The sequence below is a fragment of the Chrysochloris asiatica genome, unplaced genomic scaffold (assembly GCF_000296735.1).
Source record: "Chrysochloris asiatica unplaced genomic scaffold, ChrAsi1.0 scaffold00037, whole genome shotgun sequence".
NCBI classification, from domain to species: domain Eukaryota; kingdom Metazoa; phylum Chordata; class Mammalia; order Afrosoricida; family Chrysochloridae; genus Chrysochloris; species Chrysochloris asiatica.
The window spans coordinates 5,153,994-5,176,822 of NW_006408555.1; the positions used below are offsets into that span (position 1 = coordinate 5,153,994).

General features: G+C 50.2%; 1 protein-coding gene across 1 annotated transcript; it reads right to left on the bottom strand.

Annotated features, from left to right (window-relative positions):
- Positions 1-479: 479 nt before the first annotated feature.
- On the bottom strand, positions 480-16,252 carry MLYCD (malonyl-CoA decarboxylase). Its single transcript, XM_006860134.1, has 5 exons — positions 15,710-16,252; positions 4,299-4,411; positions 3,164-3,320; positions 1,495-1,644; positions 480-1,010 (listed from the first exon to the last, which is right to left on the bottom strand). The coding sequence occupies exons 1-5, from the start codon at positions 16,250-16,252 to the stop codon at positions 480-482; spliced, it is 1,494 nt and encodes a 497-aa protein (XP_006860196.1).
- Between the last annotated feature and the right edge of the window lie 6,577 nt (positions 16,253-22,829).

Sequence of the window (22,829 nt, forward strand, 5' to 3'; positions counted from 1 at the left end):
TCTAGAATCTTCCAGTTTTGACTGGTAACATGTAGCTCAGCCCCGTACTCCCTTTGCGACGAGTGGAAAGAAAGAAAGGGCTTCATGTGGCTGTGGCGGAATTCTTCTTTATGGGCTCAAAAAGGCTTCTCCTTGGACTGCCTGCCTTGGTCCTCAAAAGGCTGACAGCCCCCAGCCCCACTCCTGGACCTTTCAGAAGACAGGTAAGGCCACATCCCTGACCCAGGCCACAGCGGACTCTGGGCTCCTCAGGCTGAGAGCAGCCCCTCACCTCACACCGGTACCAGTTTCCCCAGACGACAAGAGCGGGTGTGTGTGTAGGGGGTGGGGGGGTGGGGAGGGGCCTGCCACGGAGAGGAGAACAAAGGGGGGTTTTCTGCTTTACTTACAAAACCGCCTTTGGCTACATCACCCTCTGTGGCCCATGGGGAAAATTCACCTTTTTGGAGGCGGGACACCTGCTCAGGGTGAGGTACTGGCTACAGCTTGCTGTTCTTCTGGAACTGGGAGACGAGGTTGAGGACCTGCTCGGAGGCTTTGATGTGTTTGGAGCCCAGGTAGGAAGTGCTGTGCGTGGCCGTCTCATCCAGGTAGTAACGGTAATTGACCATCAGGCCACAGGAGCTGCTGACGCCCTTGAGGCTCTCATCGGCCATCCAGTTGAGCCGCCACATCACAGCCCCGTTCTGCAGGTGGAAGTTGGCGACGGGGTTGAGGGCGTAACCGCGATGCTTCTCGCCGTACAGGTACCAGGCGCAGAGTCTCATCAGGGGCGCCCGCAGCGCCCGCACCAGTTTCTCGGACTTGGCCCACTCAGAGCCGCTGAGGAAGACCTTGAGGGTCTCGGCGATGGGCCCGCCGGTGAGTTCGGCCAGCTCCCGAGCCTCCGAGTCGGTGAAGAGCTGGCTCCGGCTGTGCTCCTTCTGCGAGCTCAGCTGGCCCAGGAGCCACTTGGTGAAGCCGGGTATGGGCGACAGACTGGAAAAGGTCTGCAGGTGAGGGAACTCTGTCTGTGAAGTGGGGGGCGCAGGGCAGGGCAGGACAGAGAGAAGTACAGAGAAGCCTCAGCGGGTGGTTCACAGGTAGCAAAACACACCTCTCAGCGTGGCTTCCAAATGTGATGAACTCCTGCCAGCTGTCGGTTACAAAGCCACAGGCCGGGGGAGGCTGGCTATGGACACGTGAGAGAAGGGCAGCAGGCAGTCCTGGCATTCAGGACTGTCCCGGGCACCCCGCAACATAGGGTCCCCTCGGCAGGGCTGACATGCTAGGATACAGCCACAGTGCTTGGACTACTGGGAGGCTGGATGGCTTTGCCCACCTTGCCCCCATTACTGGTAAGCTTGCGGCTGCTAACAACTGCACAGAGCACACCAGCTCCTGTCTTCATCCCTGTCCAGAGGGCCACCCACTAGGATTTGTTGTCACTCATGAAACCCTACCCCCCTTGAGATTCCTCAGGGGAATGGGAGCATCTGCCTTTGCCACCCTTACCTGCAGCTCCTTTATGACACGTTTTATAAGGAATGTTCCCAGCTCAACGCCCTGGAGGCCAGGCTGGGCCAGACTGATGGAGTAGAAGATAGCAGTGCTGATGCTGTTCTTGTCCTCAGGGTCTGCGGGCGGACACTCCTTCACTATGGCCTGGAAGACAAGGAGGCGATGGTGTACTCACCGAGCACGTACCAGCCCTTCTGCTCAGGGCCCCCAGGCTTCCTCACGCTCCGTTAAGAAAGCTCTCTGGAGGGGGCCTCTCACAAGCACCTGGGTAGTTCAAGTGCGACCTGCATCCCGCTCTTCTTTTCCAGGTCTCTGTGCAAACTGAGCCTCACATGGCAAATGACAGTCCCTGAGAACAGTCCCCACAGACGACGCCGTCCTCTGTCTGTCTGTCCCTTAGTGACTCCCACACGTTTCTTTTGCCTTTTATGGCCCTGCTATATACTTTTTTGGCATTTGGGCTGGCATGTGTGTTTTTCCTAAGTGGAAATGCACACTCAGACACAAACGAGTGAGCTCGCGGACTCTGTTTGAAGTGTTTCCGCTAAGCCTGGAGCCTCTGACGGTCTCATACAACAGTGAACTATCAGGTAGTCACTTTTTAGTCTGCTCTGACGCAAGCACAACCGGTTTACTTTAAAATCTATACACATTGTAGTGCGTTTTCAGGGAAGGTTTACAATTTCTACATAGATTATTCAGTGACATTGGAAATATTCTTCACAATGTATAAATAGTCTCATTATTTCCCTTCAGGTTGTTCTGTTTCCATGCATCTAGTTTTCCTTTCTCCTCCTTGCCTTTGTTCTAAAGTCACTGCTGACTCTTTGGTCGCACACAGGTGATTTCTGGAAGGAGCACAGTATTCATGGGTGATATTTATTATTTGGTGAGCCAATCTGTTCTTTAGTTACAAGGACTGGCTTACTTTTGATGAACACATTTAAAGTCACTTAAATTCCACCAGGTACCTTGGATTCCACAAGTAGGCCTTTTGGACCCAGGGTCCCTTGATGGTCTCTGGGAACCCCCGTGATTTCTAAAGTTGTGTCTAATACAACTTCACTTCCCGTGAGGCAAGGCCCTCCACTCTCCTCCCACTGGTTCTCAAAGGGGTCTGTGAGAACGTGAAGGGTGTGCTTTGAGGGCAGTGGGCCCCTCCTGGAACACATGCAGGGAAGAGCTAACTCTGTGGGTTCAGAAATGGCGTCTCTGTCACCTGTGTGACCGTGCTCACCACTCACCGGGCCACTCCGGGAGAAGACATGCCTGTTACATACAGGGGCAACCAATTTCCAGAATCTCCACTTACCCAGCAGAGTTCTGGGGTCATACAAGATGACAGTAAGCAGCCGCTTTTTCTATCATGTGTCTTTTAAACTCCTTATAGGCGTTTTACAAATGCCAGAACACTGCGACACGCATCCTAACCGTTCCCCCAGGACCGTTCCCTGCTGCACAAGATCCATAAACCCAGCGGCTCTAGTACGGACCTTCCTCTACACTATGGGGCTGTATTCGACACTCCACCTCACCTCAAAATTCGTAAAAATCCACCACCATTTATTTTTAAAAGCCAGGCTAAAATGAACTAAGAAAAATAAAGGCTTATCAGGAGCCTTGGAGGCCAACGAGTGCTCCCGGTGGACAAAACCAAAAATACCTGGATGTTGCTGGAGATGTCGCTGGTCAGGGCCACATGGAGAACCACCAGTGGCTCCTCTGGGGTGGAGCAGTGAGAAAAAAAGTAGCATCTTCTGTAAGGCCCCACGCGACGCTTTATATCCATCCAATTTTTCACAGGATGCACTGCTTCAGACCTGGTGAGTATCAAAAAACGCGACAACAGGCTCATGGACAAGTTCCAGAACCATTCACGGGAGTCAGACAAGTCCTTTAAATATCGCCTGAGTCGACGTGTCAGGAAGATTCCAAGAAAACCATCTTTGTGGGAGACAGCACTGACTAGGAGGAAGTTCAATTTTGTTTTGAGCTCAAGAGCTTGATTCGTTTTAAGATGTTATTTGTGATGCTCTCAGGAAACATTTATGTAGAAATCTAACCAAGGGCTTAATCTCCTCTGGCCCCTGCAAGTTTGAAGTCACTGCTAACCCTTGTCCCTGAGTCTGTGTGGCCGCCACACTGGACCACTACTTAGAGGTCAGCAGGCAGCATGGCAGCAGGCCCTGTCAGCCCCCCAGTCTGCTACACTCCCACCACTGGGGCACTTTTAAGCCAGAGATGCCATCAGACAACCAGGCTGTGGAGATTCTGAGGTGAAACGAGGTTCTCTGGGTTATGAGGACAAGCGTGACACGTGTACCTGCAGTTACAAGTTGTGTCCCTGCTTGGCTGCTAATGGAAAGGCTGGAGATTGAAATTCACCTAAAAGAGGATTTGGACAGAAAGGCCTGGGTAAACTGAAAATCAACCACCGAAAACACTATGGGGGCACAGTTCTACTCACACACACGACACATGGGGTGACAAACGGTGGGCCAACTCAACGGCGACTATTCCTTTATCATATGTGCAGTCACTTCATTTTAGGAGGAATGTTAACAGGGAGATGAACGAAGTGCCAGCCTGATGACCCGTGTGCACACAGCGTCCAGTGACTGGGCCGTCTGAGTCGGTTAACAAGAGTCCCCAGCAGATACACACTTTCCAGCCAAGCCCTTTCTCCTCCATGACTATGGGACCGCCTGCGATAGGCGCCACCGTGTTTGCGTTTGCGCAGACTGCCTTGTGAGGCATAGGAGAGAGAGGAGACAGGAAGGGCGAGCGTGGATACTTACTCACTGATTTTCTGAAGCACCTCACACGGGGAATGCCAGGTGACCCGTTCTAGGTTGAGGAACCCGGAGGAGAACCATTCTGAGAGCATGCTTTTCAGCACACCGTCCATTTCCTGAAAAGGAGGAGGTCGGTGTGGGTCTTCAGACCACAACAGATCACACCCACTTTGGCAAGGCCGCCAGCCAACAGCAGTGGAAAGTGAAAACACGAGGCAAAGGACAACTATGAAGTCCACTAACTCTCTGAGCCGCACACCAGAGGACAAGCGCGGTATGCTCCTGCTTATGTGGAAAATCTAGACTAGGCAAATGCAGAGACCACGATGGATCAGTGGTTCCTAGGGCCAGGGGCGACAGGGAGGAGATGCTGCTCAGGGGGTCCTAAGTGGAGACAATTGTAAAACATGATGAATACAGTTACTGTTACTGAATCGCACATGCAAACGGGGTTGAAATGGCAGCTGTTTGGGTATTTACATCTCACCACACACAAAAAAATCTGAATAGAATGTTTGTTACTCTTCAAAAAGCAAAGACCATAAAAGATGATTAGCGGACTCTCTAAGCTGCTGCTTCTGAGGGAGATCTGAGCTGAAGCCTACCTCATACCAGGTTGGTCTCTGACAGGAGACCCTAGTGGTGTGCTGGATTATCAATGGACTGGTAACCAAAACGTTGGTGGTTCAAATCCACTAGTCGTTCTGCGGGAGAAAGATGTGGCGGTCTCTTAGAGAGGACAGCCCTGAAAACCCCCTGGAGCAGTTCTACTGGGCCCTACAGGGTGTCTGTGAATGGAAAGGGACTGTCATCTGTAAGAGCCCCAGATGGGACCATGCAACCCGGTCTAAGCTGCCTAAAGCACATGATGTCTTCCAGTTGGCTGTGCATAGGAAGCCTAGCGAAGTCTGTGACACGAATGAGCAATGAGACCAACACCAGACAGGCTCGGAATGATCGTGTCTGAAGAAGCGGACGCCCTTTCACTGGCCAGCACAGAATTCCCTGTCTCCTAAGAGAATCAAGTACGTGGTCCCAGGCTGATTTTCGTATTGTCACAGTCAGAACACGGCTTTCGGATGACAGCAGGTCCGAGTAGAATCGGCGTTTTTTTCCCAAACGGTTTGCTGTTAGATGCTGTCAACTCCGTTCTGACTCACACCAACCCTGTCTACGCACACCAGAAAAACCACTGCCCAGCCCTGGACCGTCCTCTCTGCCGTGCCGCTTGAGTCCACTGCTGCCGCCACGGTGTCAACCCATCTCCTTGGGAGTCGTCCTCTTTTTCAGTGACCCTCCACTTTACCTAGCATGATGTTCTTCTCAATGGACTGGTCACTCCAATAATGTGTCCAAAGTATGAGATTTCAAAAGGAGCATTCTGGCTGTCCTTCTTCCAATAAAGATTTGTTTGTTCTTCTGGCAGTCCATGGTACTTTCAATAATTCAAATGCATCAATTCTTCTGTGGTCTTTCCTTATTCAGTGTCTCACTTTCATAGGCCTAAGAGGCACTCCCTAGCCCTCACACTCACATCTTGGCTCTTGAACATTTTAAAAAGGTTTTGCGCAGGAGATTTGTCTAATGGAGTAGGTCATATGATTTCTCGGCTGTTGATGGTGGATCCAAGCAAAATGAAAACGTTGGGAACTTCAATCTTTTCTCCATTTATCATGTTAGTTTTTAAACCTGTTGTTATTGTATCGTTAAGTGTCGAGTAGATTCCGACTTATAGCGACCCCGTTTACAGTTTCCAAGGTAAGTTTGGAAACACCAACTTTACCGTTCAAACCAATCTTGCGGTCCAGAGCAGTATCCTGAAGTATCACTAGTCTTAAACTTAGGGAATCTACAATGATCTTATTCTAGTTTCAGGTGTGGTGCTGTAGGATAAGCACTGGACTGCTAACCTCAAGGATGGTGGTTCAAACCCACCATTCACTTATTAGAAACCCTGTACAGGGTTTCTATGAGTCAGAACCAACTTGGCAGCATTTAATGTCAACAACAGCTTCAGTTCACTTATATTTACTTCTAAAAATGACTTGAGTTGGTTATCACCAAAGATGTCCTTGCTAGAAAACCTCATGAGCAAGGCTGGAAAATCCAGAGGCAAGTGAGAAGAGGAAGTAGATGTCATCTCAGGGCAGAAGGCCATGGACATAGGGGCCCAGGGCACGGCAGGATGCTAACAGCCAGAGCAAAGGATGCGAAGGGCAGCGGACACTGCCTGCCGTCACCTAGTAGTTGTTTTCATTCCTTCTCTTCCAAATGAACAGAAGGCTCAGTTCCTAGCAAGGCCCAAGGCTGTCCAAGACAAAGATGGCACTACAGCTAGGAACATCAGGAAGCTGAGTTCGGGCCAGGGGACTGCACAAAGAGGCGGCCTGGGGCAACTCTTGGGAACCTTACTTAAAGCCAGCTGGACCACTCCCTTAGCCATCTTCTTTGCCCTTCCCTCTCAACTATAACTGGAAGGTGGTGTGGTGGCTCAAGCTGCAGTAGCCATCTTGAGGTAGTTGTGGGGAGGAAGGCACTTTGTGGGAAGGAGAACAAGACAGACATTTGGCTCTCTGAGATCACCATGAAGCACCATCATCCCGCCCAAGTCCTAGCTGCTAACCACAGACCTTTCTGCGAAAGGCAAAGTCTCTATTAAGAAAACCACGACCTCACTGGTAAACAAACGTAACTGAATGATGCAAACCTTCAGTATGTCTGGTGTAGAACCGACCTTATGACTCTTTGGATAAAGATTACATACAACACAATGGCATAAGCCCTGGAAGGGGCAGTTTGACCAAAGCTGTAAACATTTCATAGGGTCACTGCACATGCTGAGTCCGCCTCAAAGCTGAAGGTACACAGAACTCTCATCTGAGGAGACATGGCCTATTTCAGAAAGACAGGAGATTCCATCTTTACACACTAGGATCAATAAGAGCACATGGACAAGACCAGAGGTTTGTTCTGGTCACCCCATGAGGTAAGGGGAAGTGACCGAGGGCCAGCTGGTAGGAGCCATGGGATGTCACGGCTGGACACCACCAGAAGGTAGTAGAGCCACACTGGGTCGACGAGAAGGTCTCTGCAACTCCTTTGGTCTCTGGAGTCCACAGGTATGAGCTTTCGCCGATCTCTCCCAGGCTCTAGGCTCCACAGAAGCAGAAGCATTTTAGATTCATTTCTATAGTTTCCAAGCATCAGGTGGTGCCTTCCACGTGGACCATGTCACAGGATGGACAGAGGAGACAAAGGCAGACTGGAAGGTTGGTGGGTGGGAAACAGTCAGGACAGGAGATGAGAAATATCATCTGCTAGCCCACAGAGACAACACGAGTCATACAGAATGGCTCTTCACACAACTCCACTTGGTACATTGGATTCCAGTGGTTCTTAAAAATCTCCCGGAGTTCTCATAACACTGCTGAAAACCACAAACCCTTGTCCCCAAAAAATGCAAATGCATCAACAAAAATCTGCAGTTTCCTGGATTTCCTGGGATTTTGACCTGCGCCCTACGGGGAGCTGCATCAGCATCTCCATCCCTACCGCAGGTACTTTCTTGATAGACAAAAGCCGGAATTCCCCTCCAAGTTCAGCATGACTTAGGAAAGAGATGGTTTCGCTGATGAACACACTCCCTCTAGAAACCTCCTCACTCTATTTTAGGCTCGTGACAGCTGTCACATGTGACCCTGGTCCCAGAGCACTGGGAATCGAGGTGAAGGGTGACACGTTGCCAGCTAGGCTCAAAGCCCAGTGGCTGGATGGAGGTTCCTCATGTGGCAAGGTCACCAGCTCACAAGTAAAGCAGAGAAGGTAGCTTCTGCTACGCACTCATAAGTCAGCAATTGTTTACCAATAAGATGAGACTCAAACATACAACTGCCAGGGAGCCTCTGGGGCCCTTAAAGCCAAGTCCTTCTCTGGCCAGCTTGGTGCAGGACTGCCCAAGTCAGTGGGGCCTGCCTGCTCCCGTACAGAAGATCCCACAAAGCAGCTCTCCTTGTCTTCTCGGGTCGCTGGGAGTCTGCAGAACTCGACGGCACTGCGGTTTTGTCCACGGTCAGTTGTCGTGGATGGCACTCTTCAGGCCAGCTCACTTTTCTCTCAGTAAAGGAAAAAAAAGTTGTCTCCCACCCTCCTCTTAGGATTGTCACCATCAGTGAGTGAGTCCCTGACTCAGGCAACTCCATACACACAGGAACCAAAGGTTTCCTGGTGCCTTGGCTCGGAGCTACGTGATCCATCGGTCTTTCTCTCCAGTCTGTCTGCATCTGGAAACTGCGGAATCCTGTGAGTATCAGAGCCACCCACACGCTTCCACGGCCCACGGGAGATGGCAGTCCGGGAGGTGCACTGGACGGAGATAGCAATGGGGTCGTCACGTGGACGATGGGAATCCTACTGCTGAACCACCAGTGCCTTTCCCCCAGTGTTTGTTGTTGTTGAGTTGCGTTGTAAGTCACAGAGACCCTGTACAGGGTTTCCGAGGAGCAGTAGGCGGGTTGGAACTGCCAACCTTGTGGTTTGCAGCCCAGCGCGCATCCCCTAGCGCCACACCAGGAGTCCCCCGTAGTGTTTAGGTGGGGACTGATGACGGCTGTGTGGGGCCTTCGTATTTTAAGAGAAGATCCGTCAGGTGTGGCTGCTCACTATTCGTGCACTACGGTCATGATCAAGGGAATCCTGGTGGCACAGCGGGCTAAGTGTTGGAGCTGCTAAGCACAAGGTCAGCAGTTCAAACTCAGCAGCTGTTCCCACAGAGGCTTCAGTCTTGGAAACCCTGGACAGGGTCGCTGAGTCGGAATGGGCTAATAGCAGCGGGTTTCCTGTCGTGATCACATACGGAGGGTAATACAATCCTGCTTTCACGGCCAACAGCATCCTGACCACAAATACAGGGACCATTTCAAATGACACCCAGGGAGCAGACACCAGAAATACTGTTCTCTGAAGACCTCCGAGACCCATCTGGAGTGAAGAAAACCCAGAAAGGCCACCGATCCCCTAGATGGCATCTCACGTCTAAGCAGACCCTCGAGTTGGGAGTGGCCCAGAAAAGGTTTCTGGGCAGGTTGTCAGGGGCTGGCTCTCCTGGAACACTGGCCCTAGGTCTGTGAACTGCGTTCCCGTCAGAAGCTCCCTCTGAAACCTCGAGAGTGGTCTCTGCAACATCTACACGCTGCCCACCTGTGCTCAGACCTTCTCCAGCACTGGGGGCTGTCTTGCACCTCACAGCCTCTCTTTTCACATAGACCATCCCGGACAAAGGAGCTCTGGTAGCGTAGTGGTTACACATTGGGCTGCTAACCTCAAGGTCGGCAGTTTAAAACTACCAGCTGTTCCACGGGAGAATGGTCAGACTTTCTGCTTCCGTAAAGATTTGCAGCCTCGGAAACCTTGCACAGGGTCACTCTGAGTCAGAACTGACTCCGCTGTACTTAATAACAACAACATTCTGGACAGGGCTGGAACCCCAAATCAGCAAGGTAAACACAGGCTGACCTCTGTTCATTGCTCATCTATAGTCAACAGTTTCACACAGTTTCACCTCATCAAAGACTCTGCTTCCAGGTCTGGCTAGCATCTGCCTCTCTTCCAACTCCACAGCCCCTTCCTGCAGAACCAAAGCCTCTTTTCACATCTATAGTTCCTGACAGGAACGGAGCCTCTGTCAGCAAGGTAAGCACGAGCTAACTTGTGTGTGCTCACTCATCACATCCAAGATTCACCTCCCCTCCACTGGGGATCTTAACTCCTCTACTCAAAATGGGCCTTCAGAAACATCACTGAAAAACACACGCACATGTACACACACACACCAAGTCAGCTGCCAATGAGTCAACCCTGACTCCTCATGGCCCCATGTGCGCAGAAACGCCTCCTCAGCTTCTCAAGACGGTGACTTTTTGGAAGCAGATCACCAGGCTGGTCTTCCAAGGCATCCCTGGGTAGGTCTAAACTGCCAATCCTTTGGTTAGTGGTCAAGCACCCAGGGACACGTACACACCGGGCACTCTGTGGATATGCTCCAGGAACCACAGCTGTCCACCATCCACTCCTCCCACGACTGACCACACGTAGAGCACAGAGCCAATGGCGGCTGGATGGAAATCCAGGCCTCTGTGTGCTCAGAGCCATGGAAGGATGAGGCTTAAAATGCACTCACTCGTCAGCTTCTCTGAAAGGACCTTCTTTTTGCTTCACTCACTGCCACACCCCAAAACCAAACTGCCATCGAGCCGGTTCCAACTCACAGTGACCCTAGACAGGGTTTCCAAGACTGAATGTCTCATCTGTCTCGTGAGGAGTGGCTGGTGGGTTTGAACCCATGACCTTGAGGTTCATGGTCTAACTCCTAACGGCAACACCAGGGCTCCTTTCTAAAGTTCCAGGATAGCATCAAAGGGAAGTGCTTGACGAGAGGTCACAAGTCCAGGCCCAGTGACCAGTCCTAACTCACTGGGAACTTTCACTGAGGACAAAACAGCATTTTACCAAAGAGGCTCTCGCATCCCTCACCAAAAGGAACATCTGTCTCCCATGTGACTGCGCTGCCCCCAGGCGGGCTTTACGCCACTCTCCACGGCTCCAGCTCCAGGTACAAGCTGAGGATCTGGACACTAGGTCACTCGAGAGTACGGACAAGCATTTTCCTACAAATTCATGAATTATTAAGACAATTAAAATTCCTTTCTTGGAATAAATAAATCCACCAGGATGACTGAACTTGTTACACTCTAACCATGTCTGCAAATCAACACCAATGAATCAGGGAGCCGGAGGGACCAGGCTCATCTTCCCTGGGCAATGAACTTGCTCTCTCCAAAACCACAGCTCTGGTGGTATGTGACCTTTGGCGGTTTGTAAAACGTTCTTCAAAATAGCACTTTGTCTCTTCCTGGCAAAGAAGCTTGGTGCTGAGTCTGAACTCTAAGGATCCCGGGAGAGGAGAGAGAGTTCATCTGACTTAAAAAGCCCAAGGAAAGCAATCTGTCCCTGCAGGTCATCCGCCGCGGGGTCACATGCTGGGTGTGAGACTCTGTTCAGCAAAGTCAGCCTTTCAGATTCTCCCATCTGTCCCATAGTCATCATAACCCTGGGTCCGAGAGCAAAGCCCTGACCAACGGTGCCCTATTTGTAAGCAGTGCTTCCAGCAAAGTTCCCACATGTCCCTTAGGATATTTCTTAAAAGCAGCAGGATGACCTTGAGCCTCCCTGGAGACCCCACTTGGTGATACAGAGCTAATGAGCCCTTCCTGCCTAGGGCTTTCTCCCTAAACCACACCGAATCACCCCATGGCCCCGGAGTCAGTTCCAACCCAGGAGTTAGAGAGGACTGCTCCATGGGGGTGTGTGGCACTGTAGGAGCCCTGGATTGTAAGGTCAGCTTGAACCTCAAGATCGGTGATTCAAACTCCCCAGGTGCTCCTCAGAACCCCTACACAGGGTCACTGTGAGTCACAACTGACTGCACTCCACTCCCCAACAACAATCTTTACTGAAGTGGATGACCAGACCTTTCCTCTGTGGTACTGCTGGGTAGGTTCAAACCATCAACCTGTTAAGTCAGTCAAAACACACTGCAGTCAAGTCGATTCCGATTCATAGTGACCCTCCAGGGCAGAGCAGAACTACCCACAAAGGGTTTCCAAGGAAGGGTCTCTGAGAGTCAGAACCACCTTACCAACACCTTTATAGAAGCACACGGCCTCATCCTTCTCCCTCACAGGGTCTAGTAGTCCTAAGTACCAACCATTCAGTTAGTAACCACGTGTTTATGTACTGCCTTAGTCTCACCAAAACCAAACCCGGTGCTGTCGAATCGATTTCAATTCATAGCAGCCCTATACAGGGTTTCATAGACTATAAACCTTTATGGGAGCACAGTCTGTCTCATCCTTCTCCTGAGGAGGGGATGTTGGGTTTGAATGGCCGACCTGGTAGTTAGCAGTCCAATGCCTAACCCACAGAGCCACCAGGGTTCTGGGTGCAAACCATTTGTGCCACCAAGAGACCTCTATACCATAGCCACTGCTGGCGTCAAAGCAGCCTGGTGGCCTCACGTATGCCGTGGATTTACAGGGTCCCTGTACTTCTGGGATTCAGTAGGTGAGGAGCCTGAGACAGGGTGAACGCTCAGGACTAGGCCCACATAGGCTGTACACCTGCAAGTTCAAAGGTCAACAAAGGTGAGGCAAGGAGCGCTTGTGGAATGGGGGTCCTCCAAGCGGGTTCACAGCAGTCCGTACAAAGTACATCATGTTGGAGTCCTGGAGATGGGGCTTCAGTTCTAGCTCTCCTGAGCTCTGTCCCTGGCAAGCTCTTACCACCTCACCTACAAAGCAGTGCCCTCCCTAGTGGTTGTTGAAGATTATATAGGCATGTGCTTGAAACACACTTACTGCCCACAGAGGAACAGCCTCTGCTTTCTGCAGCAGAGCAGCTGTTTGAACTGTCGACTTTTGTGGTTAGCAGCCCAATGCTTAACCCATGGTGCCACCAGGGCTCCTCGAGAGGCAAGTTGTTAAGTGTTAGCTCTTCTCATGCTAGAATGGAAGCTCTGAGAGGGCCGCGCGAGCTTGGTATTCAGAGTATGCCTGGTATAGGATACATGTCAGACTAGGGGTTAGATGAGTGGATGACCTTGTTCTGGGTACAGGCAACAAGCTAATTCTTCCACTTCTAAGCCACAAGGATCAAGCTCCAGAGAGACCACTGTGGAGCACTGGTCCCTGCTTCAAGGAGAGGGAGCCAAGTGTGTGCAGAACAGGAGGGCCCTGCATTTCAGACGGGCCTGGAGCCGGGAACATGATCCACACAGGAGACAGAACCATGGCTGACTCCATGCTGCTGCCATTAGCAGTGGCAGGTTCTGAGTCTGAGCAGCAGACAGCAGGTGTGAGGTCCTAGGTAACACAACCAATGGTCTCATCAAGCAAATCTGAGCCTTTGCATTGCTCTGAAATAAATCCCCTTAATGGCACGCAGCAGCCTGGAACGCACAATGGAATGTGCCCCAAATCCAACCAAACCAAACCCACTGCCATGGAGCTGATCTGGAGGCCTAGTGAACTCATACAAGGTTGCCGGGACTAAGTCTCCACAAAGATTGTTGTTGTTAACTACTGTTGAGTTGGTTCCTACTCATAGCGACCCTATACAGGGTTTCCAGAGAGCAGCGGGTGGGTTTGGACCATCAACCTTGTGGTTTAACTAACTTTGCAGTCCAGTGTATTAATCCTGCAGCTCCCCACCAGGACTCCAAAGGAGAAAACAGCCTCATCTTTCTCCTACGGAGTGCTAGTGAGTTTTGAACTGCTGACCTCACATTTAGCAGCCCAATGCTTAAACCATAGTGCCACTGGGGTTCTGTGTGTGGGTGGATAATCAGAGACAGATATCGATTTGCTCTGCGCTCTGGGACCAGTCACATGACCTCAACATCCCTTTCCTTGACAGTTAAAGAAGAGACAGGAGTCGCCGGGTGGAGCACACTTAGAGGCTGGAAGTCTGAGTTTATCCAAAGGTGTCTTGAGAGGACAGTGAACTACTGACAAATCATCCTCGATACCCTTCTGGAGTACAGTTCTACTCTGACACCAAGGGGTCGTTCAGTCAGGACAGCCTTGATGACAATCGGTTTTAAAATGGAGCACGAATACCACTCACCTAGGAGGGAAGCAATAAATGTGGAAACTTCTATGCCAATGGCCCAACGAAACCCACTGCCATCCAGTTGAGCCCAACACAGTGACCCTACAGGGCAAGGAAGTGCCCTGTATGGTTTCTGAGGGAAATCTTTACAGACGCTGACTGCCTCAGCTTTCTCAGTGGAGGGGCTGCTGAGTTGGAACCACCAACCTTCTGATCAGCAGCTGAACACTTAACACACTGTGTCATCGGGGCGTCTGATGCCCATGTCAGTTCTCTGTGGGAGCGTCGTGGTTACGAGTCAGGCTGCCATCCTCAAGGTCAGCAGTTCCCAACTATCAGCTGTTCCTCGGAAGAAAGATGAGGCCTTCTGCTCCCAGTAAAGATTTACAGCCTCAGAAACCCTGTGCTGGGTCACTATGAGTTGGAACTGGCTCCACAGTACTTAACAACAACATTCAATTGTTAAATTTTGTAAAGCCAAATGCACCTAATCACATTCGTCAGAGCGTCCTGAAAGATCGCTTTTCCTTTACTAAAGGGGCAGGTTAAGCATCCTTCCACATTTCATACTAGCAGTGTGTTGTGTTGTTGTTACGTGCTGTCAAGTTGGTTCCGATTCAGTGATGCTCTGTCCAACAGATGGAAACACAGTGGGCTGGGCACCATCCTCAGTCTGCTTGTGTTTACTGCTGTCCTCACTGTGCCCATCAACTCACTGGGGGGCTTCCTCACCATATAAAAGGACTCTATTCAACTTACACTCAAAAGTATTTATTTGTACTCAACAAGCACTCACTGTGCTAAGCACTGAACAACCCCAAGAGTCAACTTAGAATCATTACATTTTAGGGGTGAATGCTGGAAGGCAAAACACCCCACCTAAACATATAAGGCAGGGACAGCTGGAATGCATCCAGACTTCTGGCCGCTGGTGACCTGCTGCGCTAATCATCTCTGTGCATATCCCAGAACGTTCTAGAACAAGTTCTTACACACAGTGGGCATTCAATCAACTGTGGTCAACACCCTGGCAGGCCAGGGCTCCATTTAATACTTTCAAGTACATCATATATGCGGGGCTTCGGAGCGTTTGCAGAAAAAATGGAATGAAAAGACGGAATTTTCCCTGGAACTTCGAAATGGTTGATTATTCTAAGGGGTGAAGACCTCCCGATTGGCTCCGGTGGGGTCACAGTGGGCGAGTTCATTTCCTTCAGCAACTTTCTGAAGCCCCTTCGAGAAAGAGGCTCTCGGCAAAGGAATAGATCACGAAGCGCCTGAAGGAGCTTGTGTGCCTGACACTCCACTTAAGCGAAACCGAGCGGCGAGGATGTAGGAGAAAGGCGCCCTGGTGGCGCCCTGGGTTAAACAAGCTGCCAACCACAAGGTTGATGGTTCGAAACCACCAGTCGCTCCGTAGGAGACCGATGCGGCAGTCAATTTCGGTAAAGACTTAAAGTGAGTCGGAACCTACTGAACGGCAGTGAGTTTGGTTTTGTTATGTTCTAAAAAGGGTCTTGGCGGCACTCAGCAGCTGCCCACAAGGTCGGAGGTTCAAACCCAACAAGCTCTCAAGGGGAGAAAGACGGCCTCCGGCACCCGGGGGCGGTTCTAGTTTGTTCTGTGGGGTCCCTGTGAGTCGGAACCGACTCACCAGTAAAGGTTATTTTTGGAGAATTATGTACCCGGGCCTGGAGGGCCTGGGGCTGGGAGGCTCCGAGCGGGGGTCTGGGGCTGCAGGGGCCCCTTACCCGGATGTGCGGCCCCTCCAGCAGCTTGAGCGTCAGCGCCTGCAGCAGGTCGGCGCGCAGGCGCACCAGGAAGCGCACCCCGCCGTCCAACTTGCTAACGTGATGGAAGAGGCCGCGGTAACGCGGGACGAGCGCGTAGCGCAGCCGGTCCTCGGCCTGCAGCAGCACGGCCGCCTCCCGCGACTGCTGGCGCAGCTGCAGCACGCCGGCACTCTGTTCGGCCACCTGGCCGTGATCCACGCCGAAGCCCTGCGCCAGGCGGCTCAGCAGCTCAGCCCGCTCGGCCACCTCGACCAGGCCGCCGTAGAAGCTAACGAAGTCCGCGCACTGACCCTCAGCCGGTGCTGGCGTCTTCTCGCGCAGCTCGTATACCGGCGTGGCCGGTACGGCGCGGCGCAACAGCTCGTCCATGGCCCGCTCCAGGGCGCCGGCCGCCGCCGCGGGCCTGCTAGATAGCCAGGCCCCGGGCGGCCGAGGCGGCCGCGAAGGGAACCGCAGCGAGAGGAAACGCCGCGCCGTGAGGCCCGGCCCAAGGCCTCGCATGGCGCCAGGCAACAGCTGCGAGGGGGCACGCCGTCCCGGGCGCCGCGGACCTCCGACTTCCGACTTCCGGCGTGCGCTCGCGTCCGTCCCATTGGCCGATCCGGGGGCCGGGCAGGGATACAGCCAATCGCAATGCGGAGCGTCGGGGCGGGGCGGGGCTTCCTCGAGCTGGCGGCGCGGGGCCAAGGGAGGCAAAGGTCCGCGTTCCGGGGCTGGTAGTCTGATCTGGGGCGCCCGACGCCGCCTCGTGACCCCTGGCCACCGGGTCACAGTGTCCCTGTAGCATTCCTCTGCTCTCAGACTGAGCTCCTCACACCCCAGTGTGCGGCAGCGTCCCCTGGGGTAGGTGTAGTTCGCAGGAGGAGCCCTGGTGAGGGTCTCGGCTGTACAGCCGTCAGGTAAGTGCCTGGTGACGTCCGTCGTTATTCATCGTGGAACCGAAGCCACAGTGACCTCCCACTTCACCCCCCACTACCAGGGCTATGTGTGTTGGTGAACATATGGAGAACTTGGACCCCTTATCCTTTGCTGGTGGAATGCAAAACTATGCTGTAGCTGCGGAGTAGGATTAGGGGGGAAAAAAAACCCCCAAACACACCCTGTTGCCATGGAGTTATTGAGACGCTGGAGGACAGGAGAACTGTCCTATAGGCTTTCTTTATGGATGTAGGCTGTTTCCTCTTTCTCCCGACGACCGTCTGGTGGGTTCAAACCACTGACCTTTGAGTTAGCAGTTGAGTGCTTAACCACTGTGCCACCAGGGCACCTAAAAACACCATTAAAAAAAAACAAAACCCACTGCCACTGAGTTGATTTTGACTAATAGCAACCCCATGTAAGGGTTTGGAGACTGTAAATCGTGATGGAAGCAGACTCATCCTTCTCCTGAATAGCAGTTGGTGGGTTTGAACCGCTAACCTTATGGTTCACAGCACATTGCTAAGCCCACTGCGCCACCAGCCTCTTTTTGAGTTAACTGTTAAGTACCGTGGAGTCGGTTCCTACTCACAGTGACCCTGTACAGGGTTTCCGAGGCTGCAGATCTTTACGGGAGCAGAAAGCCTCATCTTTCTCTCGTGGAACAGCTGATAGTTTGGAACTGCTGATCTTGAGGTTAGCAGCCCGATTCGTAACCACTACGCTACCAGAGTTAACTGTGTGACCTAGCAATTCCACTCCCAAGTATAAGAACATATGTGTCCACATAAAAACCTATACATGAACATTCTACCAACTGATGAATGGCTAAACTGGTCTACCCATATAATACTGTGGTGCCGTGGGATAAGCACTGGACCACAGGGTCCAGTTGTACTGCAAGATTGACAGTTCAAATCCACCAGCTGTACCTTGGAAATTCTATACAGGGTTGCTATGGCACTTAACAATTCAGCCATTAAAAAGGAATAAAGTTCTGATGCATGCAGTGATGTGGATAAACCTTGGAAACATGCTAAAGTGACCAAAAAAAAAGTTATGAAAGGCTGTGTACTGTACAGTTCCATTTATATAAAACAATCAACACCCAAACAAACTCCATGCCGTCAAGTCCAACTCATTTGTTAACAACTCCTAGTTGCTCTGTAAATCTTTACAGAGGCCAAATGTTTTCTCCCCAGGAGTAGCTGGTGGCAATTCAGTGCGTATCCTACAGTACCATATGAGGACTGTATGAAACACCAGAATGAGTAAATCCACAGAGCTAGGAAGCTGAGGAGCAGTGGCCGGGGGCTGGAAGGACTGTCGTAGTTCTCTCGTTGTTGTTGTTAGGTGCCGTGGAGTCGGTTCTGACTCATAGCGACCCTGTCCAGGGTTTCCGAGGCTGTAAATCTTTACGGGAGCAGAAAACCTCATCTCAGCTGGTAGTTTCGAACTGCTGACCATGAGGTTCGCAGCCCGATTCGTAACCACTACGCTACCAGAGCGCCTTGTCCTAGATCTCTAGTGCTGTGTAAAAGAAATACTACAAGCGGGTGCTTCAACCAACAGGAATCTCTTCCCTCACTCTTCAGGAGGCTGAAAGTCCAAACTCCGGGCACCAGCTCTAGTGATAGGCTGTCTCTCTGTGTGCTTTGGGGAAAGGCTGTGTCTCCTTTTTAGCGTCTGTTCCTTAGTTCTGTGGTGATCTCCACAGGTCATCAATCTGCCCCAGTGTGTCCTTGCTTACTTCTGTGTTTAAGCTACTCTTATCTCAAAAGTGATTGTCTGAGCACACAGTCTTTGAAGTGTGGAATGGTAGGAAAAGCATTGGAGTGCTAAACCCTGGTAAGCATAGTGGGTTATGAGTTGAGCTGCTAACTGCAAAATGATCAGTTCGAATCTACCAGCCACTCTGCAGGAGAAAGAGGAGACTTTCTGCTCCCATAAAGATTTGGAACCTTATTCAGGGTCCCTATGAGTTGTAACCGATTAAACAGCACTGCACAATAATAACATGAAGCCAAGTAGGTTTAAGAATTCCTACTGAGACCTGGTGTGGCACTGTAGGCTAAGCACTGGACCCCACGGTTGGTTGAACCACAAGGTTGGCGGTTCAAATCCACCAGCTACTCCTCGGAAACCCTATACAGGGTCACTGAGTCGGAACCAGCTATATGGCACTTAACAACAACTACCCAGACCTGAAGATGCCTTCAGTTAAACCATACAAGCAAATTACACCTAAAGAAAAGGGTTCACAGAATCGAGCCTGTTGCTTGCAATAGAAGCCTCTTGGTGTTTCTCCTTAAACAAAGGACCCCTGACATTCCAAATGGATACCAGACACAAAGACCATAGAGCCAGTTAGGTGATAAGGAAGACTGTGCTCTGCTTTCCTGTTAACTGTCCTATTGCACATAGTTGTTGACTGGCCCCTGAGCCAGTCAGTGCTAGTCTGATTACAGAATGTCCGCCATTAGGACCCCCTTGGCTTCGGATGACCCTGGAATGTCTCAGAACCGTGTCTTCCAGGCCAAGTCCTAACCCTGCCCCTCTTAAATTATACAGCCCATTTCTGATGTTGTTAAGGGCTTCCAAGGAGTGACTGGTGAGTTTTGAACCAATGACTTTGCAGTTCATACTGACTTTGTGGTTCACTGCTTAGCCTACAACACTACACCAGGACTCTATCCATCTGACAGCTGAACAGCTCCCTGAATCATTTTGTTTAGGGAGACAGTGCTTTGAGAGTGATCTTCCTTCTCCTTGGACAACTAATGCAACTTTGCTGTGTTTGAAGTCACATGACTTTATCTTAACCAGAGGGCAATGAAACTTGAGTTTGGCAACACCCATACTGATAGAACCTTGTTAACAAAGAAAAGTCGATTCCCAGAGGGGATCAAACCTACCTGTACAGGGAGCTTCAAAAAGTTGGTGGAAACCTGAATTAAAAGATAATAAAATTTTTTTGCAAACCTTTTGGAGCCCCCTTGTATGGGGGTTATAGTTTGCATTCTGTATTTTGGGGGAGACACAATGTAATTCATAATGGGGTCCTGTTGTAGAGCAACTTCGTGAAGGTTCAGAGTAAAAGTAAAGGAGGTTTATTGAAGATGCATGGATGATCCACATTCAGAGTGAGATGGTAACTCCACCAGACAACGAGGGGGGAAAATGTTTAAAACACTTTTTTTGTTTTTGGTGGGGAGCAGGCAGGTAGGAGGAAAGAAAGGAGTCAAGACTTGGTTCACTGTCAGGGTTATGGTGAGGACTAGGGCTTGGACTAGTTTTTAGGGTTACAGTTATGTTTATTTTAATTTTATTTTTTCCTCTTCATTTGGAAGTGCTGTAGCAATATTACTCCCTTTTAAACATGTATGTGTTTTTTAGTGGTTGTTTCTCTGGTTTTTATTATAATTTCTCTGGATCTTTATTATAGTTCTCATCTTGCTGACTTCTGTATCAAAACTCTTTACAGGGTCGCTATGAGTAGGAACCAACTCAGCGGCGCTTAACAAAAACAACAACAACTGCAGTTTCTAGGTTGAGTCTAGGTGGCACTGTGAGTTAATGCAATGGACTGCAAAGTCGGTTTGAACTGCAAAGTCAGCAGTTGAAGCTCACCAGCTGCTCTTTGGGAACCCTACACAGAATCACTATGGGTTGGAACCAAACTGATGGCACATAACACGTCTCAGGTTGTCTGTTGTTGGTTCTCTGTCCAAAGAACTCCTTTCAGCATTAAAAAAAATTTTTTTTTTTTTTTTAAGATTGGTCTGGTTTTACAAATTCTTATAATTTATGCTTGTCTGAAAATGACTTAATTTTGCCGTCATATTTAATGGACAGTTTTGCTCGTTATATGCTTCTTGGTTGGTAATTTGTTTCTTTCAGAGTTTTACGTATGTTATACCATTGTCTTCTTGCCTGTGTGGTTTCTCCTGAGAAACCAGAGCTTAGCCTTATAGTTCTCCTTTGTAGGTAACTCTTGTAGGTAATTTTTTGCTTCCAGGCCTCTTTCCTTGCCTTGGTTTTCAGAAGTTTGATTACAGTATGTCTTAGTATTTTTCTCTTGGAGTTCATCCTGTTTAGAGTTCATTCAACTTCTTGAGTGGCTGTGTTCTCGTCTTTCATGATTTTAGATTTTAGGGATCTTTGCTTCCAACAGCTCTTGAACAATATTCTCCATGGGTCTTTGATGTCTCTTCCTGTTCTGGAATTCCTATTATTGTTGTTGTTATTAAGGGCCATGGAGTTGGTACTGTCATAGTGACCTTAAGCACAGCAGAACAAACCCTGCCTGGGCCTACACCAACCTCACAATCATTGCTACACCTGAGTCCATCACTGCCCCCACTGTGCCAATTCATCTTGTTGGGGGTCTTCCTCTTGTTCTCCGACCCTCCACTTTACCAAATATGATATCCTTCTCCAGTGACTGGTCCCTCCAGGGACAAGTCCTAAGTATGAGAGATGAAGTCTGGCCATCCTGGCTTCTAAGTAGCACTCTGTCTGTACTTCTTCCAACACAGATCTGTTTGTTCACTTTTGACAGTCCATGGTTCTTTTAATATTCTCCTCCAACACCGCAACTCAAAAGCATCAATTCTTCTACAGTCTTCCTTATTCACTGTCCAATCTTCACATGCATATGAGGTTATTGAAAATACCATGGCTTTGGTCAGGCGCACCTTAGTCCTCAAACTGACATCTTTGCTCAGTAACACTTTAAAGAGGTCTTGTGCAGCAGATTGGCCTAATGTAATACATGTAAGTTATTTCTCCATGTTGTTTTTGTTGTTAAGTGCTGTCGAGTCGATTCCAACTCATAGCGACTCTATATAGGGTTTCTGAGGAGCAGCTGGTGAGCTTGAACCAGCGACCTTGCATTTCAAATTGACTTTGCAGTTCAGCACATTAACACAGTGCCGCACCAGGACTACTGTTTCTCGATAGTGTTCCACATAAATCTTAGGCTTTCTTTGGATTTTTTGCTTCTTTTTTCCAATTGTTTCTCTAGCAGATGATTACTGAGAGATTTTTTTCCCAAGCTTCATAATTCGACTTTCCTATGATTCAACTGAGTTTCTCTGCCCTTTCAGTGCATTCTCTAGTTCTAAAGTTAATCATCTGGCTTTCTAATTGCTTCCCATTTTTTTCGGCACTTAACAATGAGAGCATTTATATTTAGCTGATGATTGATTCTATGTTGGTATTTTTAGGCACTCGCCACCTGGTGAGTGTGGATGTGGTGGAGACCAGAAGTATGAACTCAGTTCTCCGTTCCCTGTTTGTAGTGTAGCTCAGGGTCAGCTCACACACCTCCAGAAGAAGGAGTGCTAACCAGGGTCTGACCCCGGCAGGCAGAGCAATGTCTTCACAGGAGGGGTGCCACCAGCCTCTGGTTAGTGAGGATGGGGACTGACCACGCCCCTAGCTCCCAGGAGGGCAGGGGAACCGGAGAACTGCATCCTCACATCCGCCAGCCTCCGTCCCTGTCCTGCACCTGCGGACTGTTAGATTAACAGCTGCTTGAAAATGCTCCTTCTCTCTGACTGCTCCTTTCCAGCTGCTTCCCCCCGTCAGCACTCAGTCCGCCTCTCAGTCCTGTCCTGGTAGCTCAGGGTTCCAGGACCACCATCCGTATCTGCTTCACTCAGTCTCTGTCTTTGATGCAGAGGGTTGACTCAGCATGTCTGTTTACTCCCCCGTCCTTCCAGAAGCTAAAAGTTTCAGAATCGTAATTGGCTGAAAGACAATCAGGGGAGGTCTCTGGGACCACCAACGGATAAGAGCCGAGAACGGGACCCCACCCAGAGAACCAGGGATGCCTGAGATGAAGACAGAGATGATGACATGGAGGGATGAAGCGGCTGGGGACTTTGGATCCAGAGAGGGAGAGGAACTGTGGGCTGAAGAATGAGGGGGGAGGCGGGAGTGTAGAGCACGGGCTTCTAGGATATGCCCTTTGGTTGGAAGACGATGCATGGAGGGGATTGGAACCATGGCAATGTAATGATATACGATGGAATGAATATGGAACTGAGGTTCTCTCATGTAAACTATCATATAACTCACAATAAAACATAAAAAAAAGATGACTTGAACAGCAGATTTGCTTATTACAATATGTCATTTGATTTTTTGACTGCTG